The sequence below is a fragment of the Pelobates fuscus genome, chromosome 9 (genome assembly GCF_036172605.1).
Source record: "Pelobates fuscus isolate aPelFus1 chromosome 9, aPelFus1.pri, whole genome shotgun sequence".
In the NCBI taxonomy this organism is placed as follows: domain Eukaryota; kingdom Metazoa; phylum Chordata; class Amphibia; order Anura; family Pelobatidae; genus Pelobates; species Pelobates fuscus.
Window position 1 is genome coordinate 16303266 of NC_086325.1, and position 17974 is coordinate 16321239.

Here is a 17974-nt window from a genome sequence, read left to right on the forward strand (position 1 = left end):
CCTGCCCCCTCAGCCCCGGAAGCTCCCCCCGCAGGAAGCCCCCCTCCCGCTGACTGTGGCCCCCGGGGCCCCGCTGGGAGGAGCACACAGGCATCGCGCGGGGCAGCCCGGCCCAGGACCCCGGAAGCGGCAGTAGTTGGCACGTGTTTATCGGAGGATGGAGGAACCCGGGCTGCGGGAGATCGGCTGCGAACTGAGAGTGCTGAGCCGGAGTGATGGGTCCGCCAGCTTCCTGCAGGGTAACTAACCGGTACTAACCGGTAACTGCCCCCACTGGGGGGGTAACTAACCGGTAACTGCCCCACCGGGGGGGTAACTAACCGGTAACTGCCCCCACCGGGGGGTAACTAACCGGTAACTGCCCCCACCGGGGGGTAACTAACCGGTAACTGCCCCCACCGGGGGGTAACTAACCGGTAACTGCCCCCACCGGGGGGGTAACTAACCGGTAACTGCCCCCACCGGGGGGTAACTAACCGATACTAACCGGCAACTGCCCCCACGGGGGTAACTAACCGATAACTGCCCCACTGGGGGTAACTAACCGCTAACTACCCCACCGGGGGTAACTAACCGCTAACTACCCCACCGGGGGTAACTAACTGATAACAACCGGTAACTAGCCCACCGGGTTATCTTTATTAATACTCCTGTCTCTCCTGTACTCACTGTATCTTTTATACTCCTGTAACTTTTATTAATACTCCTCTCTCCTGTACTTACTGTACCTCTATTAATACTAATCTCTCCTGTACTTACTGTACCTCTATTAATACTAATCTCTCCTGTACTTACTGTACCTCTATTAATACTCATCTCTCCTGTACTTACTGTATCTCTATTAATACTCCTCTCTCCTGTACTTACTGTATCTCTATTAATACTCGTCTCTCCTGTACTTACTGTATCTCTATTAATACTCCTCTCTCCTGTACTTACTGTATCTCTATTAATACTTGTCTCTCCTGTACTTACTGTATCTCTATTAATACTCCTCTCTCCTGTACTTACTGTATCTCTATTAATACTCCTCTCTCCTGTACTTACTGTATCTCTATATTAATACTCCTCTCTCCCGTACTTACTGTATGTCTATTAATACTCCTCTCTCCTGTACTTACTGTATCTCTATTAATACTCCTCTCTCCTGTACTTACTGTATCTCTATTAATACTCCTCTCTCCTGTACTTACTGTATCTCTATTAATACTCCTCTCTCCTGTACTTACTGTATCTCTATTAATACTCCTCTCTACTGTACTTACTGTACCTCTATTAATACTAATCTCTCCTGTACTTACTGTACCTCTATTAATACTCATCTCTCCTGTACTTACTGTATCTCTATTAATACTCCTCTCTCCTGTACTTACTGTATCTCTATTAATACTCCTCTCTCCTGTACTTACTGTATCTCTATTAATACTTGTCTCTCCTGTACTTACTGTATCTCTATTAATACTCCTCTCTCCTGTACTTACTGTATCTCTATTAATACTCCTCTCTCCTGTACTTACTGTATCTCTATATTAATACTCCTCTCTCCCGTACTTACTGTATCTCTATTAATACTCCTCTCTCCTGTACTTACTGTATCTCTATTAATACTCCTCTCTCCTGTACTTACTGTATCTCTATTAATACTCCTCTCTCCTGTACTTACTGTATCTCTATTAATACTCCTCTCTCCTGTACTTACTGTACCTCTATTAATACTCCTCTCTCCTGTACTTACTGTATCTCTATTAATACTTGTCTCTCATGTACTTACTGTATCTCTATTAATACTCCTCTCTCCTGTACTTACTGTATCTCTATTAATACTCCTCTCTCCTGTACTTACTGTATCTCTATATTAATACTCCTCTCTCCCGTACTTACTGTATCTCTATTAATACTCCTCTCTCCTGTACTTACTGTATCTCTATTAATACTCCTCTCTCCTGTACTTACTGTACCTCTATTAATACTCCTCTCTCCTGTACTTACTGTACCTCTATTAATACTTCTCTCTCCTGTACTTACTGTATCTCTATTAATACTCCTCTCTCCTGTACTTACTGTATCTCTATTAATACTCCTCTCTCCTGTACTCACTGTATCTCTATTAATACTCCTCTCTACTGTACTTACTGTATCTCTATATTAATACTCCTCTCTCCTGTACTTACTGTATCTCTATTAATACCCGTCTCTCCTGTACTTACTGTATCTCTATTAATACTCCTCTCTCCTGTACTTACTGTATCTCTATTAATACTCCTCTCTCCTGTACTTACTGTATCTCTATTAATACTCCTCTCTCCCGTACTTACTGTATCTCTATTAATACTCCTCTCTCCCGTACTTACTGTATCTCTATTAATACTCGTCTCTCCTGTACTTACTGTATCTCTATTAATACTCGTCTCTCCTGTACTTACTGTATCTCTATTAATACTCGTCTCTCCTGTACTTACTGTATCTCTATTAATACTCGTCTCTCCTGTACTTACTGTATCTCTATTAATACTCGTCTCTCCTGTACTTACTGTATCTCTATTAATACTCGTCTCTCCTGTACTTACTGTATCTCTATTAATACTCGTCTCTCCTGTACTTACTGTATCTCTATTAATACTCGTCTCTCCTGTACTTACTGTATCTCTATTAATACTCGTCTCTCCTGTACTTACTGTATCTCTATTAATACTCGTCTCTCCTGTACTTACTGTATCTCTATTAATACTCCTCTCTCCTGTACTTACTGTATCTCTATTAATACTCCTCTCTCCCGTACTTACTGTATCTCTATTAATACTCCTCTCTCCCGTACTTACTGTATCTCTATTAATACTCCTCTCTCCCGTACTTACTGTATCTCTATTAATATTCGTCTCTCCTGTACTTACTGTATCTCTATTAATACTCCTCTCTCCTGTACTTACTGTACCTCTATTAATACTCCTCTCTCCCGTACTTACTGTATCTCTATTAATACTCCTCTCTCCTGTACTTATTGTACCTTTTATTAATGCTCATTTCTCAACTCTTAAAGGGGACACATCTGTCCTGGCGGGAGTATATGGCCCAGCGGAGATTAAGGTTAGCAGAGAGCTGCATGACAAGGCCACCATTGAGGTGATACTAAGGCCCAAAGTAGGACTACCAGGTGAGTGTCCTGCGAGCATGGCTCGCTTTAAGAAATTATCAGAATCTCATTTTTATTTTCGTGGTTAGGTTATAGTTTATTTTCTTTCCTATTCCCTGTTCCCTCCTGGTTTCCCCGGGGGTCATCTGCGCCAAATAAGAGCAGATATGACGGGGATGGGGAGGGGGTGTATGACAAGGATGGGGATGGGGAGGAGTTGATTGACGGGGATGGGGGGGGTGATTGACGGAATATGGGGGGGTGATTGGCGGGGATATGGGGGGGGTGATTGACGGGGATATGGGGGGGTGATTGACGGGGATATGGGGGGGTGATTGACGGGGATATGGGGGGGTGATTGACGGGGATATGGGGGGTGATTGACGGGGATATGGGGGGGGTGATTGACGGGGATATGGGGGGGGTGATTGACGGGGATATGGGGGGGGTGATTGACGGGGATATGGGGGGGTGATTGACGGGGATATGGGGGGGGTGATTGACGGGGATATGGGGGGGTGATTGACGGGGATATGGGGGGGGTGATTGACGGGGATATGGGGGGGTGATTGACGGGGATATGGGGGGGTGATTGACGGGGATATGGGGGGGTGATTGACGGGGATATGGGGGGGGTGATTGACGGGGATATGGGGGGGGTGATTGACGGGGATATGGGGGGGGTGATTGACGGGGATATGGGGGGTGATTGACGGGGATATGGGGGGGTGATTGACGGGGATATGGGGGGGGTGATTGACGGGAATATGGGGGGGGGGTGATTGACGGGGATATGGGGGGGGGTGATTGACGGGGATATGGGGGGGGGTGATTGACGGGGATATGGGGGGGGTGATTGACGGGGATATGGGGGGGGGTGATTGACGGGGATATGGGGGGGGGTGATTGACGGGGATATGGGGGGGGTGATTGACGGGGATATGGGGGGGGGTGATTGACGGGGATATGGGGGGGGTGATTGACGGGGATATGGGGGGGGGTGATTGACGGGGATATGGGGGGGGGTGATTGACGGGGATATGGGGGGGTGATTGACGGGGATATGGGGGGGGTGATTGACGGGGATATGGGGGGGTGATTGACGGGGATATGGGGATATGGGGGGGTGATTGACGGGGATATGGGGATATGGGGGGGTGATTGACGGGGATATGGGGGGGGGTGATTGACGGGGATATGGGGGGGTGATTGACGGGGATATGGGGGGGTGATTGACGGGGATATGGGGGGGGTGATTGACGGGGATATGAGGGGGGGTGATTGACGGGGATATGGGGGGGTGATTGACGGGGATATGGGGGGGGTGATTGACGGGGATATGGGGGGGGTGATTGACGGGGATATGGGGGGGGGGTGATTGACGGGGATATGGGGGGGGTGATTGACGGGGATATGGGGGGGGTGATTGACGGGGATATGGGGGGGGGTGATTGACGGGGATATGGGGGGGGGGTGATTGACGGGGATATGGGGGGGGTGATTGACGGGGATATGGGGGGGTGATTGACGGGGATATGGGGGGGTGATTGACGGGGATATGGGGGGGGGTGATTGACGGGGATATATACTGGACACTTACATTTATGGTCACAGTAGCCAATCTGGCAAAATTCTCCCAAGTCTTGTGTTTTCGAATTGGCTAAAATTAGTATCCTAGTTTTTTTTTTTCTTTCAATTTATAACTTTTATTTCTTTTTCAACAACAGAACATAAAAAAAAAAAAGATTACAGGACAGCACAATAAAATAAAATACATATGCTCTTCATTACTATTACTTCATTTACAATGAGGCTTCTACGTTGGTTTTTATAACCTGTTTACTTTCACACGTATGAAATGCCCAGCATCTTCCTTCTATTTTAACAATATATACGAAGTCTTGCAGTTAATCAGTCATACATATTCATTAATATACAATACTGCCCAAGCGTTATCCGCATATTTATATTAAACTATTATCCCCCCTTTCTCTTTAAGGTCCATTTATACTCTACTCCTGAACACTAGCTAATCTTGCCACACACACACCTCACACCACTACTCACACACACATGCATACACACTTTATGTAGCCTAGGGCAGTATTATAATCCACGATCTCCGCTGGTATTACAGGTAAATCCACAGTCAGCGCTGAAAAGTAAGGCAATGTCCCAAATCCTCCCAATAACCGGACGAAACACAGTATGGGAGTCAACTAACCGGCTTTATTTACAGGCTTCCATATTTATACAGTTCCCCATGTAAGGGGTTTCCCTACAGATGTTTCAGGGAATTTCTCCCAACAGGCATTGTATTTCTCCCAGCAGGCATCGCTGCACGAGAGGGATACTCCCACTAAAATGGATGGTTAAGTGGATTATCCCCTCGCGCAGCAAAACCGACAATTTACTTAAAAATACATATTGCACGCTTTATTCGGTACATTGACATGACCGAACGTTCGGTAGATAGCTGAGGTCTGAGAGCCTCTTTTGTGAGAATACCGCTCAGATCCCAGCTGAAATGACCGAACGCCGCATCAATTACTTTTTACATGGAAGTTCCCCTCAATCTGCCGATTGAACTTAGGAGAACGAAATTACCGAAAACTGGGCTCCCGAAACGGTATGGAAGTACAGCGGTGTTCGTGTCGTCGAGTAGCCGTTTTTAGTTCCAGGTGCTCGACGACCAAACACCGCTGCAGAAACAAAGGATCCAAGATGGCCGACCGCCGCGTGGTCGGTAGTCGAACGACGGCCACCTAGGAGAGCCTCTAATTACCGATTGCAACATTGTTGCAATCGGTTAACAAGCGCCACACGTCCCTGAATGTGTGGTCTATCAGGGGAGCCCGCATTCGTCTCACGAACAGCCCGGTTAGCCGCTGTTCGTGAAACAAAGTATTTGCAGGCTAGTAGTTTACGGCTTCCAGCAGGCGAATTACCATAGTCCCAGAATACACAGTACAATACATACAGCCTACGACATAACCTACAGACAACCTTTAATACATGTATAGCCCAGAAGTGGCTAGGTTTGCCACACTTTACATCTATACACACACACTACACCTGCAATTGTGGCTTTTTGGTTATTCGTCGTCAATCTCTCCCTCGTGCTCTGGTTTTCAACAAATAACAAAACCATATAGGGTGTCCGTGTGATTCTGTCATTGTGTGTATGTAAATCTTTGTCCATCTGGATTTCCATCCTATTCCCCTGTTACCCTTCCTTCTCTGGTTTGATTTCACACCCCCTGCTTGTGCCCTTATTTTTGCCATTTTGTTTGTCGTACCCGGCTGGAACTCCACATTTATCTGACATTTTTTCCTCTTTCCATTCCTTTCAGCCATTCAGGAGAAGAGTCAGGAGCTGCTGATTCGGGAGACGTGCGAGTCTGTCGTTATAGGAGCTCTGCACCCCAAAAGTTCTATAACCATCATCCTTCAGATTGTCAGCGATGCTGGATCTGTATCCTTATCTCATTCTGCCAGCAGATAGGGGCAAAATAAAATGATAATCTAATACTACCGTAAAAGATGTAAACCAGACCTGGGCTGAGAGTCACCGTTACCTGCGTAAAACTGATGTGCATTGCTCGTGCTGCGTCCCTTAAAAGGGTTAGCCCAAGCAGTCTTATAAAAAAAATGTTGCTTTTATAGTAACCCTTGCACTGCCCACCACCCCTCAAAAAAAAAAAAAGAATAAATGTGAGGCTGAGGCCAAGTTCTCTCCCCTAATCCTGTCCCCTTGCTACCAGGAGTGGGTGGACTGAGGGGAGGACATGGGTGGCACAGACCCCACTTTTACACAAAACTGACACACGCCTAGCTTCAATATGTAAATTTCTGGTGAGATATTCCAGGGGAAAATATAAAAAAAAGTACAAAGAGGTTCTTGTGCGTGAACAGCGCCCTGAATCCTGGTAGAATGTGTTGCTTTGCGAACCTTGCGGGAATCGGGGCGCCACACTCCGGAGCGGTTAGTAAAGTAGATCGTATTAAATAAATCGTCCGACTGATGTATACGAATTATCCCGACAACCATTTAAAGCCAGCACTGTAAGAGCATGTCATAAGGTTTACATTATATCGTTAATGTTTTGCCGTTATCAGAGTTCTTTCACGCTGACCCATAATACCTGCTCCTGGTCTAGTCACTAAGACATTTCCAGAAACTTCGAAGTAAAATAAAAGGGACACTTCCTCTCATTGAAGATGTCTGGGTGCAGTGTCCCTGTCCCCATTGGCCTACAGTGAAAATCATGATTTAGAAAAACTGCAATGTTTATATTGCATGATTAAAGCACCACTCTAGGCACCCAGACCACTTCAGCTTAATGAGGTGGTCTGGGTGCCAGGTCCCTCTAGGATTAACCCTTTTTTTTTTTTTTTAATAAACATAGCAGTTTATAGGGTTAATCCAGCCTCCAAATCCTCTAGTGGCTGTCTCACTGACAGCCGCTAGCGTGATTCTCACTGTGAAAATCACAGAGCACGCAAGCGTCCATAGGAAAGCATTGTAAATGCTTTCCTATGAGACCGGCTGAATGCGCGCGCAGCTCTTGCCGCGCATGCGCATTCAGCCGAAAGGGAGGATCGGAGGCGGAGAGGAGGAGGAAAGCTCCCCGCCCGGCGCTGGAATAAAGGTAAGATTTAACCCTTTACTCTCCCCAGAGCCCGGCGGGAGTGGGACCCTGATGGTGGGGGCACCCTCAGGGCACTATAGTGGTCCTTTAAGACTACCACTAGTCTTCCAGGCGGCCACCGGGGGCACTTCCTGCATTTACACGGAGTTTAACTCGCTCTGCATTAGGACGTCCTGTGTCTTGAAAATCCTATAGGGAAGCGTTGATTCAGTGCTAATGAATGAGTGGGGTGCTTGCCACGCATGCTCGTTGGCTGTCCGCTGACATCGGAGGAGGTTGAGACGGAGCCAGGAAACAGGTAAGTGATTTAAAGGTTTTTATTTTAACCCTTTGAGGGGGAGAATGCAGCTCTGTATTCCTAACAATATAGTGCTTCTTTAGGTCGAAATAGCCAAATTTGACAATTCTCCGTGGTTTAAATTCTGCTATTTTGACGTAAAATTAGACATTCGGGACATGTCAGAGTTTAGTAAACCGCTTGGTACGTGGTGGTATGTATGTGATACATTACAGTTCACTTGTTTCTACCTGTATGCTCAACTTACTGTGCGCTGCTAGTTTATACAGCGCCACAACTTGTGCTGGTGCTTTGAGAAATCTAATCACATTAATGCAGGTCAGTACTTAAAAGGGAACCGTCACTTCTCTGCAATTTGATTTACTGGGGGCTAAGATGGAGGCGCCCAGTTATAGGGTAAAGAGGGGTGGATTTCTACATTTAATTTTGCTTTTCACACCTCACAGATAAATATTTGTTAAATATAGAGATAAGTAAACATATCAATAAATTCAGCCATTTCCTTTAAGGAGCACTGCCCCTTCAAGAATTTTTGTGTTCTTTGTCTGAAATTAGATATTTTTTTTCCCATCTAATCTTTCTTTCAAATTCCAAATCTTGCAATTTAGCTGCACAGTTGATCCTTAGTAATGCTGTTAGCAGTGACAGACTCTGTTTCCTAGTCATTCCAATGTTTGGACACTAGTGGGCAGCATAGGCTCAGTGGACACAGTTCTGTATCTGTCGGTATAATCACCAGACTGCAAGACCAAATTATCTCAACAGCTCTAATTGGTATGAATAACATTGTATTTCATAATATGACAAGTCTGAATTTAGTGCAAAGTGTAGACATATGGGGATTTATCAATCGTAAAATTACCCCCGAATTTGTCAGCTTTTTAGCAAGATCTACCTGGTAGCAAAAATGTTCCATTCAATAGAGTTTGGCTAATGCTAAATGAGTAGGGCATTCCATTCTATAGAGCCCGGCTGACACTAAATGAGTAGGACATTCCATTCTATAGAGCCTGGCTGACACTAAATGAGTAGGGCATTCCATTCTATAGAGCCCGGCTGACACTAAATGAGTAGGACATTCCATTCTATAGAGCCTGGCTGACACTAAATGAGTAGGGAATTCCATTCTATAGAGCCTGGCTGACACTAAATGAGTAGGGAATTCCATTCTATAGAGCCTGGCTGACACTAAATGAGTAGGGAATTCCATTCTATAGAGCCTGGCTGACATTAGAGTAGGACATTCCATTCTATAGAGCTTGACTAACGCTAAATGAGTAGGACATTCCTTTCTATAGAGCGAGGCTAACGCTAAGTGAGTAGGACACTCCATTCTGTGGAGCCCGGCTGACACTAAATGAGTAGGACATTCCATTCTCTAGAGCCTGGCTGACACTAAATGAGTAGGACATTCCATTCTACAGAGCTTGACTAACGCTAAGTGAGTAGGACACTCCATACTGTGGAGCCCGGCTAACACTAAATAAGTAGATGTTAAAGAGACCCATGCAGTTGCTGATTCCAGGTAATTTAATGTCCGGTTGTCTCAGCGAAGTTTACCGTCGTGTTTGCTATGTGGGACTCTGTTTGTCCTTGGAGTGACATGACCCTTCGTTACTCTGCCCTATAGGTGCTCTGATAGCTCTCCGCGGTTCAGTATAGTGGGATTTCCTGAAAGGCGTCTCCTTATATAGCGGCCTAATGTCTTCTGCCCCAGATCAGTCAGTCTCACAGAGCAGCACATGGCTACTTACAGAAGGGCCCTTGCAATGGCTGCTTGCTGGGGAGACAACTTGTATTTGCGCCTTTAATCTCACTGTTAGCCGTCATTCTGGGACAGCGTGATTAATTCAGCGTTCCTCGACACGCAGGTTCTTTCTCTAGCAATCTGTCAGATCTGAGCGGAGTTAATTAAAGCCACAGGAAGGGAGATGGAATTAGGGTGTCAGGATTCCTGTACACACCAAATATCTGACACTGTTAACAATGTTAAAAATAGTAACCAGCTCTTGGTTTGGCTCCCTCGAAACGAACATCATTCCCTGTCAGCGCTGCGGCATATGGTGGCACTATTTAAATAATTGTATGACGCCGAGTATTGCTGCAAATTCAAAGTGATTTATTTTAAAATTTTAGGCCAAAACCAATAATTTAGCTGTGTTCCCAGTTCGGGTATTTTGGCCTTACATTTGAAATCCCAGCAATTCTCACTTTAATAAATATCTGTTTCTGGGCTCACATTGTCCACCCGCACACTGACAGCCCTTAACGCCTGCCTATCTCCTCGCCTGCTGTCTGAACGCCGCGTGCATGGCACTGATGGACGCAGGCCTCCCCCTGTGTTTCCTCTTCTGTGGGGTCACTTGCGCACTGAATGCTGATGGCCATCTGACCCTTGACCCTAACACTAAGCAACAGAAGGTAAGTCCATGGCTTGGGTGAGTACATGGCACAGCCTCCCGGCAGAGTTGGTAAAGGTTTTTCATTGTAATGTTACTGTATTAACAGGAGAGCCGAGCCGTCCTGACCTTCGCTATAGAGAGTACGGAAAACAAAGTGTTAACAGTGTTTTCTCGAGGAACATATTCTACTACAGAGGTAAGGCCACCACCCTAATACACAGTGCATCCTAATACTGAGACACTTCTCCCTTACCTCCTAATAAGAGATCAGTCATGTCTCTTATACAGGTCTTCAATGGAAACCTCTAGGACTGGCAAGTTAGTGTATTAAACTACTGATGGGGAACCTCTAGGACTGGCCGGTGAGGGTACAGAACTACTGATGGGGAACCTCTAGGACTGGCCGCTGAGGGTATAAAGCTGCTGATGGGGAACCTCTAGGACTGGCCCCTGAGGGTATAAAGCTGCTGATGGGGAACCTCTAGGACTGGCCGGTGAGGGTATAAAGCTGCGGATGGGGAACCTCTAGAACTGGCCGGTGAGGGTATAAAGCTGCTGATGGGGAACCTCTAGGACTGTCCTGTGAGGGTATAGAACTACTGATGGGGAACCACTAGGACTGGCCGGTGAGGGTATAAAGCTGCTGATGGGGAACCTCTAGAACTGGCCGGTGAGGGTATAAAGCTGCTGATGGGGAACCTCTAGGACTGTCCTGTGAGGGTATAGAACTACTGATGGGGAACCACTAGGACTGGCGGGTGAGGGTATAATGCTGCTGATGGGGAACCTCTAGAACTGGCCGCTGAGGGTATAAAGCTGCTGATGGAGAACCTCTAGGACTGGCAGGTGAGGGTATAAAGCTGCTGATGGGGAACCTCTAGGACTGGTGGGTGAGGGTATAAAGCTGCTGATGTAGAACCTCTAGGACTGTCCGGTGAGGGTATAAAGCTGCTAATGGGGAACCTCTAGGACTGGCGGGTGAGGGTATAAAGCTGCTGATGGGGAACCTCTAGGACTGGCCGGTGAGGGTATAAAGCTGCTGATGGGGAACCTCTAGGACTGGCCGGTGAGGGTATTAAGCTGCTGATGGGGAACCTCTAGGACTGGCGGGTGAGGGTATAAAGCTGCTGATGGGGAACCTCTAGGACTGGCCGGTGAGGGTATAAAGCTGCTGATGGGGAACCTCTAGGACTGGCCGGTGAGGGTATAAAGCTGCTGATGGGGAACCTCTAGGACTGCGCTGCTCACAGCATTTTCTCCTGAAATCCACCCAAATGCTTTAATTAAAGTAAGAGTCGCTCAGATTAATCTGTAAACACACCCAGCAGACTCCTCCAGTTATAGGGTCGCATTAACCCTCTCCCTGCTGCTGTTATAGGATTGCGTTAACCCTCTCCCTGCTGCTGTTATAGGATTGTGTTAACCCTCTCCCTGCTGATGTTGTAGGATTGCGTTAACCCTCTCCCTGCTGATGTTGTAGGATTGCGTTAACCCTCTCCCTGCTGCTGTTATAGGATCGTGTTAACCCTCTCCCTGCTGATGTTGTAGGATCGTGTTAACCCTCTCCCTGCTGCTGTTGTAGGATCGCGTTAACCCTCTCCCTGCTGCTGTGCAGTTTGTTTCAGTAGCTCACACTGTATTACTCTGGATCTGGAGCGACAGCTATGCAGTGCAGAGGGTTTTATGTACAAATTCACAAGAGAGACTCCGGACCGTGTGTTTACCATTAACATTCCCAGGGAGTTTCTTTTGCTGGATGATGTGAAATCTCACTGTCCGTGGCCTTGGAGTAATCAGCTGTTACGTGGCAGCTCGTGGCTAACCTTACCAAACCGAGCACAGCCATTCTTATATTCCAAGTCTGAGAATAAAGGGTTCAATCATTCTTTCTAAACCCTCCATTTCACAGCTACTGCACCTCCATCCTGCCCTGCAGCTCTCTCTGCTATTCCTGTACTGACCCCACACACAGCTCTGTCACTGCACCTCCATCCTGCCCTGCAGCTCTCTCTGCTATTCCTGTACTGACCCCACACAGCTCTGTCTGTACCTGCACCTCCATCCTGCCCTGCAGCTCTCTGCTATTCCTGTACTGACCCCACACACAGCTCTGTCACTGCACCTCCATCCTGCCCTGCAGCTCTCTCTGCTATTCCTGTACTGACCCCACACACAGCTCTGTCACTACACCTCCATCCTGCCCTGCAGCTCTCTCTGCTATTCCTGTACTGACCCCTCACACAGCTCTGTCACTGCACCTCCATCCTGCCCTGCAGCTCTCTCTGCTATTCCTGTACTGACCCCACACACAGCTCTGTCACTGCACCTCCATCCTGCCCTGCAGCTCTCTCTGCTATTCCTGTACTGACCCCACACACAGCTCTGTCACTACACCTCCATCCTGCCCTGCAGCTCTCTCTGCTATTCCTGTACTGTGTTCACAGACTGCTGTCTGGGTTCCATATGATCTAAAGGTTTCACATAAATATGAAGTGTTTTCATGTTTTTTATTCTCTGAGCGCTGAAGGTCCCGAGTCGGGCGTCACAGAGTACAAAGCGTTCTGTGTCTCTCTGTCACATACACATAGCTTACAAATCGTTCCCAGCTGGGCTTTCATATCTCACATTGTGTCTCTGAGCGTCTGAATCTTCACCTGAATATCAATAAGATAAACTCGGTATTACAGCCGCAACCACCGAGCCATTGTATTACAGCTCATTCTATCTGTGTCACCCTGCAGTGGGATGGGAAGACTCCGTGTGCCATAGCTCCTTCTCTCTGTCACCCTGCAGTGGGAGGGACAGACTCCGTGTCCCATAGCTCCTTCTGTCTGTGTCACCCTGCAGTGGGAGGGACAGACTCCGTGTCCCATAGCTCCTTCTGTCTGTCTGTCACCCTGCAGTGGGAGGGACAGACTCCGTGTCCCATAGCTCCTTCTGTCTGTGTCACCCTGCAGTGGGAGGGACAGACTGTGTGTTCCATAGCTCCTTCTGTCTGTGTCACCCTGCAGTGGGAGGGACAGACTCCGTGTCCCATAGCCCCTTCTGTCTGTCTGTCACCCTGCAGTGGGAGGGACAGACTCCGTGTCCCATAGCTCCTTCTGTCTGTGTCACCCTGCAGTGGGAGGGACAGACTCCGTGTCCCATAGCTCCTTCTGTCTGTGTCACCCTGCAGTGCGCAGGTCTATGGGTGCTGTATGATTTGTTGCCTGTAATGTGTGTTGTCCAGCATTGATAAAGTTAAACGTTTACTCAGTATCTTTGTTAGTACCGTGGGATCTGGGTTGTACTGTTGTGGTTCCATCTCTCTCTACATGTTAAGAAATCCCTCCAGGCAGATAGACTGGGAGATTTTAATAAAGTGAACTTATGAGAATCATTAAATTTGTACAAATAATCTGTGTCCCTGCAGCGATTCTTAAACTGAGCGGGGGAGGAGGGTACTGCGCTCACACACACTGTGTATAATACCACACTCACACTGTGTATAATACCGCGCTCGCTCACACTGTGTATAATACCGCACTCACACTGTGTATAATACCGCACTCACTCACACTGTGTATAATACCGCACTCACATTGTGTATAATATCGCGCTCACTCACACTGTGTATAATACTGCGCTCACTCACACTGTGTATATTACCGCGCTCACTCACACTGTGTATATTACCGCGCTCACTCACACTTTGTATATTACCGCACTCATTCACACTGTGTATATTACCGCGCTCCCTCACACTGTGTATATTACCGCGCTCCCTCACACTGTGTATATTATCGCGCTCCCTCACACTGTGTACAATACCGCGCTCACTCACTGTGTATAATACCGCGCTCACTCACACTGTGTATAATACCGCGCTCACTCACACTGTGTATAATACCGCTCTCACTCACTCTCACACTCTTTCTGTCTCCCCAGCTCCAGCAGAGTATCGCTGTGGCTCAGATCGCAGCTCAGAAGATCTTTACATTTTACAGAGACTCGGTGAGGAGGAGATACTCGAAATCCTGAGAAAACAGTTTCTTTGCAGAGCCACTCCCCTCCCCTTACAATTGCCTTCCCACCCTTCCCTTACCCCTCTTTCACAGCCCTCGTCTTCCCTTACCCCTCCTTTACAGCCATCGCCTTCCCTCACCCCTCCGTCACCTCATTGCCTTCCCTCACCCCTCCGTCACCTCATTGCCTTCCCTCACCCCTCCGTCACCCCATTGCCTTCCTTCACCCCTCCGTCACCCCATTGCCTTCCTTCACCCCTCCGTCACCCCATTGCCTTCCTTCACCCCTCCGTCACCCCATTGCCTTCCTTCACCCCTCCGTCACCCCATTGCCTTCCCTCACCCCTCCGTCACCCCATTGCCTTCCCTCACCCCTCCGTCACCCCATTGCCTTACCTCACCCCTCCTTCACCCCATCGCCTTACCTCACCCCTCCTTCACCCCATTGCCTTCCCTCACCCCTCCTTCACCCCATTGCCTTCCCTCACCCCTCCTTCACCCCATTGCCTTCCCTCACCCCTCCGTCACCCCATTGCCTTCCCTCACCCCTCCGTCACCCCATTGCCTTCCCTCACCCCTCCGTCACCCCATTGCCTTCCCTCACCCCTCCGTCACCCCATTGCCTTCCCTCACCCCTCCTTCACCCCATCGCCTTACCTCACCCCTCCTTCACCCCATCGCCTTACCTCACCCCTCCTTCACCCCATCGCCTTACCTCACCCCTCCTTCATCCCATCGCCTTCCCTCACCCCTCCTTCACCCCATCGCCTTACCTCACCCCTCCTTCACCCCATCGCCTTACCTCACCCCTCCTTCACCCCATCGCCTTACCTCACCCCTCCTTCACCCCATCGCCTTACCTCACCCCTCCTTCACCCCATCGCCTTACCTCACCCCTCCTTCACCCCATCGCCTTTCCCTAACCCCTATCATCTTCTCTCACCCCTACTTTACCCCCATCACCACCCCCCCTTTCTTCACCCCCATCACATGCTACACTTCTCTTCCCTTCACATCCTGCTACCCTCAACCTGACACCTTTGCCCTGTCCTTTCTCCATTATAATTTTTTTTATTATTTAGATAGCGCCATCTAATTCCGTAGCGCTGTACAATGACCTGCGAGATTCAGTTTAGTTTGTATTCAGTTCATGCATTTCATATTACCGTTGATGTTTGTGAATAAAAGTGTTTGTTATTTTTCCCTGTTTGTATCGGCTCCATGTGATGTTGACCCGAGTGATGCCGTACAGATAGTGTAATAATGTTTATTATATAGCTGTGTGACGGTGCATGTCCAGGGCTTTGTTGCTGCGGATAATATTCTGAGATTGTCTGATAGGAGTTTGGATTATTGCTCAGATTAAATCTCTCCTCTATTACGGCAATGTCACTGCTATTGTGCCGTCTGACTACTGATTGTGTGCATGTCGTGTTGAGCTGTAAATCACGCCGGCAATATCCTGTGAATGGCGTGCCCTCTGCAGCTGCTGCGCCCAGCTCGGCCATTCCGTTCAATTAAACCACTTTCTTATCCTGCACGTCAAACCCCCAAAACTCAGGGGGGGCTCTCCCTCTACTCCCATTCTGCCCGGTCAGTGTAAGATTTCCTGCAAAGAATGACATCTGGAGGACCTTCACTCACAGATCTCATTACCCCCACTCCTCTCTGTGCTTCACTCACACTCACAGATCTCACTCCCCGCCTGCACTCCTCTCTGTGCTTCACTCGCACTCACAGAGCTTATTGACCCCACCAGCACTCCTCTCTGTGCTTCACTCACACTCACAGATCTCATTAACCCTGCCTGCACTCCTCTCTGTGCTTCACTCACACTCACAGATCTCGCTCCCCACCAGCACTCCTCTCTGTGCTTCACTCACACTCACAGATCTCGCTCCCCACCCTCACTCCTCTCTGTGCTTCACTCACACTCACAGATCTCGCTCCCCACCAGCACTCCTCTCTGTGCTACACTCACAGATCTCGCTCCCCGCCTGCACTCCTCTCTGTGCTTCACTCACACTCACAGATCTCGCTCCCCGCCTGCACTCCGCTCTGTGCTTCACTCACAGATCTCGCTCCCCACCAGCACTCCACTCTGTGCTTCACTCACAGATCTCACTCCCCGCCTGCACTCCTCTCTGTGCTTCACTCGCACTCACAGATCTCACTCCCCACCAGCACTCCTCTCTGTGCTTCACTCGCACTCACAGATCTCATTGACCCCACCAGCACTCCTCTCTGTGCTTCACTCACAGATCTCATTGACCCCACCAGCACTCCTCTCTGTGCTTCACTCACACTATTGCCCCTTCCCTCCTCTTGCTCTGTGTATTCTCTCTCCTCTGCCTCTTTAGCTGCTGTCAGGATAATATTATCAGAACTGTTTATTTCTTAATAGCTTCCCATGTGCGGCGAGCTGGGGTACGTTCTCTGTGCAGCCTGGACTGGCAGCATGAAACGCCAGCAGTGGGAGCCGCTAATTGGCCAGAGACAAACGGTAAGAGCCTTGTCAGATATTATTAGGAATCGAAACAGAGACCACATGGACAGTGTCCTCCATCCGCCCTTGCCGACTCATTCACTGGTTAATGCTTTTCGGAAGAGAGCAGTGAATGGGAGGCCGCGCCATGCGTCTACTACACGGCTGCAAAAGTAACAGCAATAAACGGGAATTGTTTTAGCCTTTACTAGGAAGAAATAACCTGCTATCCCCGCTGTTTATTTACCCCTCTATCCCCGCTGTTTATTTACCCCTCTATCCCCGCTGTTTATTTACCCCTCTATCCCCACTGTTTATTTACCCCTCTATCCCCACTGTTTATTTACCCCTCTATCCCCACTGTTTATTTACCCCTCTATCCCCACTGTTTATTTACCCCTCTATCCCCACTGTTTATTTACCCCTCTATCCCCACTGTTTATTTACCCCTCTATCCCCACTGTTTATATACCCCTCTATCCCCACTGTTTATATACCCCTCTATCCCCACTGTTTATATACCCTGGTTATTTACCCCTCTATCCCCGCTGTTTATTTACTCCTTATCCCCGCTGTTTATTTACTCCTTATCCCCGCTGTTTATTTACCCCTCTATCCCCGCTGTTTATTTACCCCTCTATCCCCGCTGTTTATTTACCCCTCTATCCCCGCTGTTTATATACCCTGGTTATTTACCCCTCTATCCCCGCTGTTTATTTACCCCTCTATTCCCGCTGTTTATTTACCCCTCTATCCCCGCTGTTTATTTACCCCTCTATTCCCGCTGTTTATATACCCCTCTATCCCCACTGTTTATATACCCTGGTTATTTACCCCTCTATCCCCGCTGTTTATTTACCCCTCTATTCCCGCTGTTTATTTACCCCTCTATCCCCGCTGTTTATTTACCCCTCTATCCCCACTGTTTATTTACCCCTCTATCCCCGCTGTTTATATACCCCTCTATCCCCACTGTTTATATACCCTGGTTATTTACCCCTCT

The 17974-nt window shown here is 48.1% G+C and overlaps 1 protein-coding gene and 1 long non-coding RNA gene across 2 annotated transcripts; both read left to right on the forward strand.

Annotated features, from left to right (window-relative positions):
- The first annotated feature begins 25 nt into the window (after positions 1-25).
- On the forward strand, positions 26-15686 carry EXOSC5 (exosome component 5). The gene is made up of 6 exons (XM_063431293.1): positions 26-239; positions 3038-3151; positions 6484-6604; positions 10360-10501; positions 10589-10678; positions 14410-15686. Exons 1-6 carry the CDS (start codon positions 158-160, stop codon positions 14500-14502), a joined length of 642 nt encoding a protein of 213 aa, XP_063287363.1. The 5' UTR covers positions 26-157; the 3' UTR covers positions 14503-15686.
- LOC134572370 (uncharacterized) lies at positions 11827-12914 on the forward strand. The gene is made up of 2 exons (XR_010085276.1): positions 11827-12524; positions 12557-12914. It is a non-coding gene; the product is annotated as an uncharacterized LOC134572370 (long non-coding RNA).
- Positions 15687-17974: the final 2288 nt, after the last annotated feature.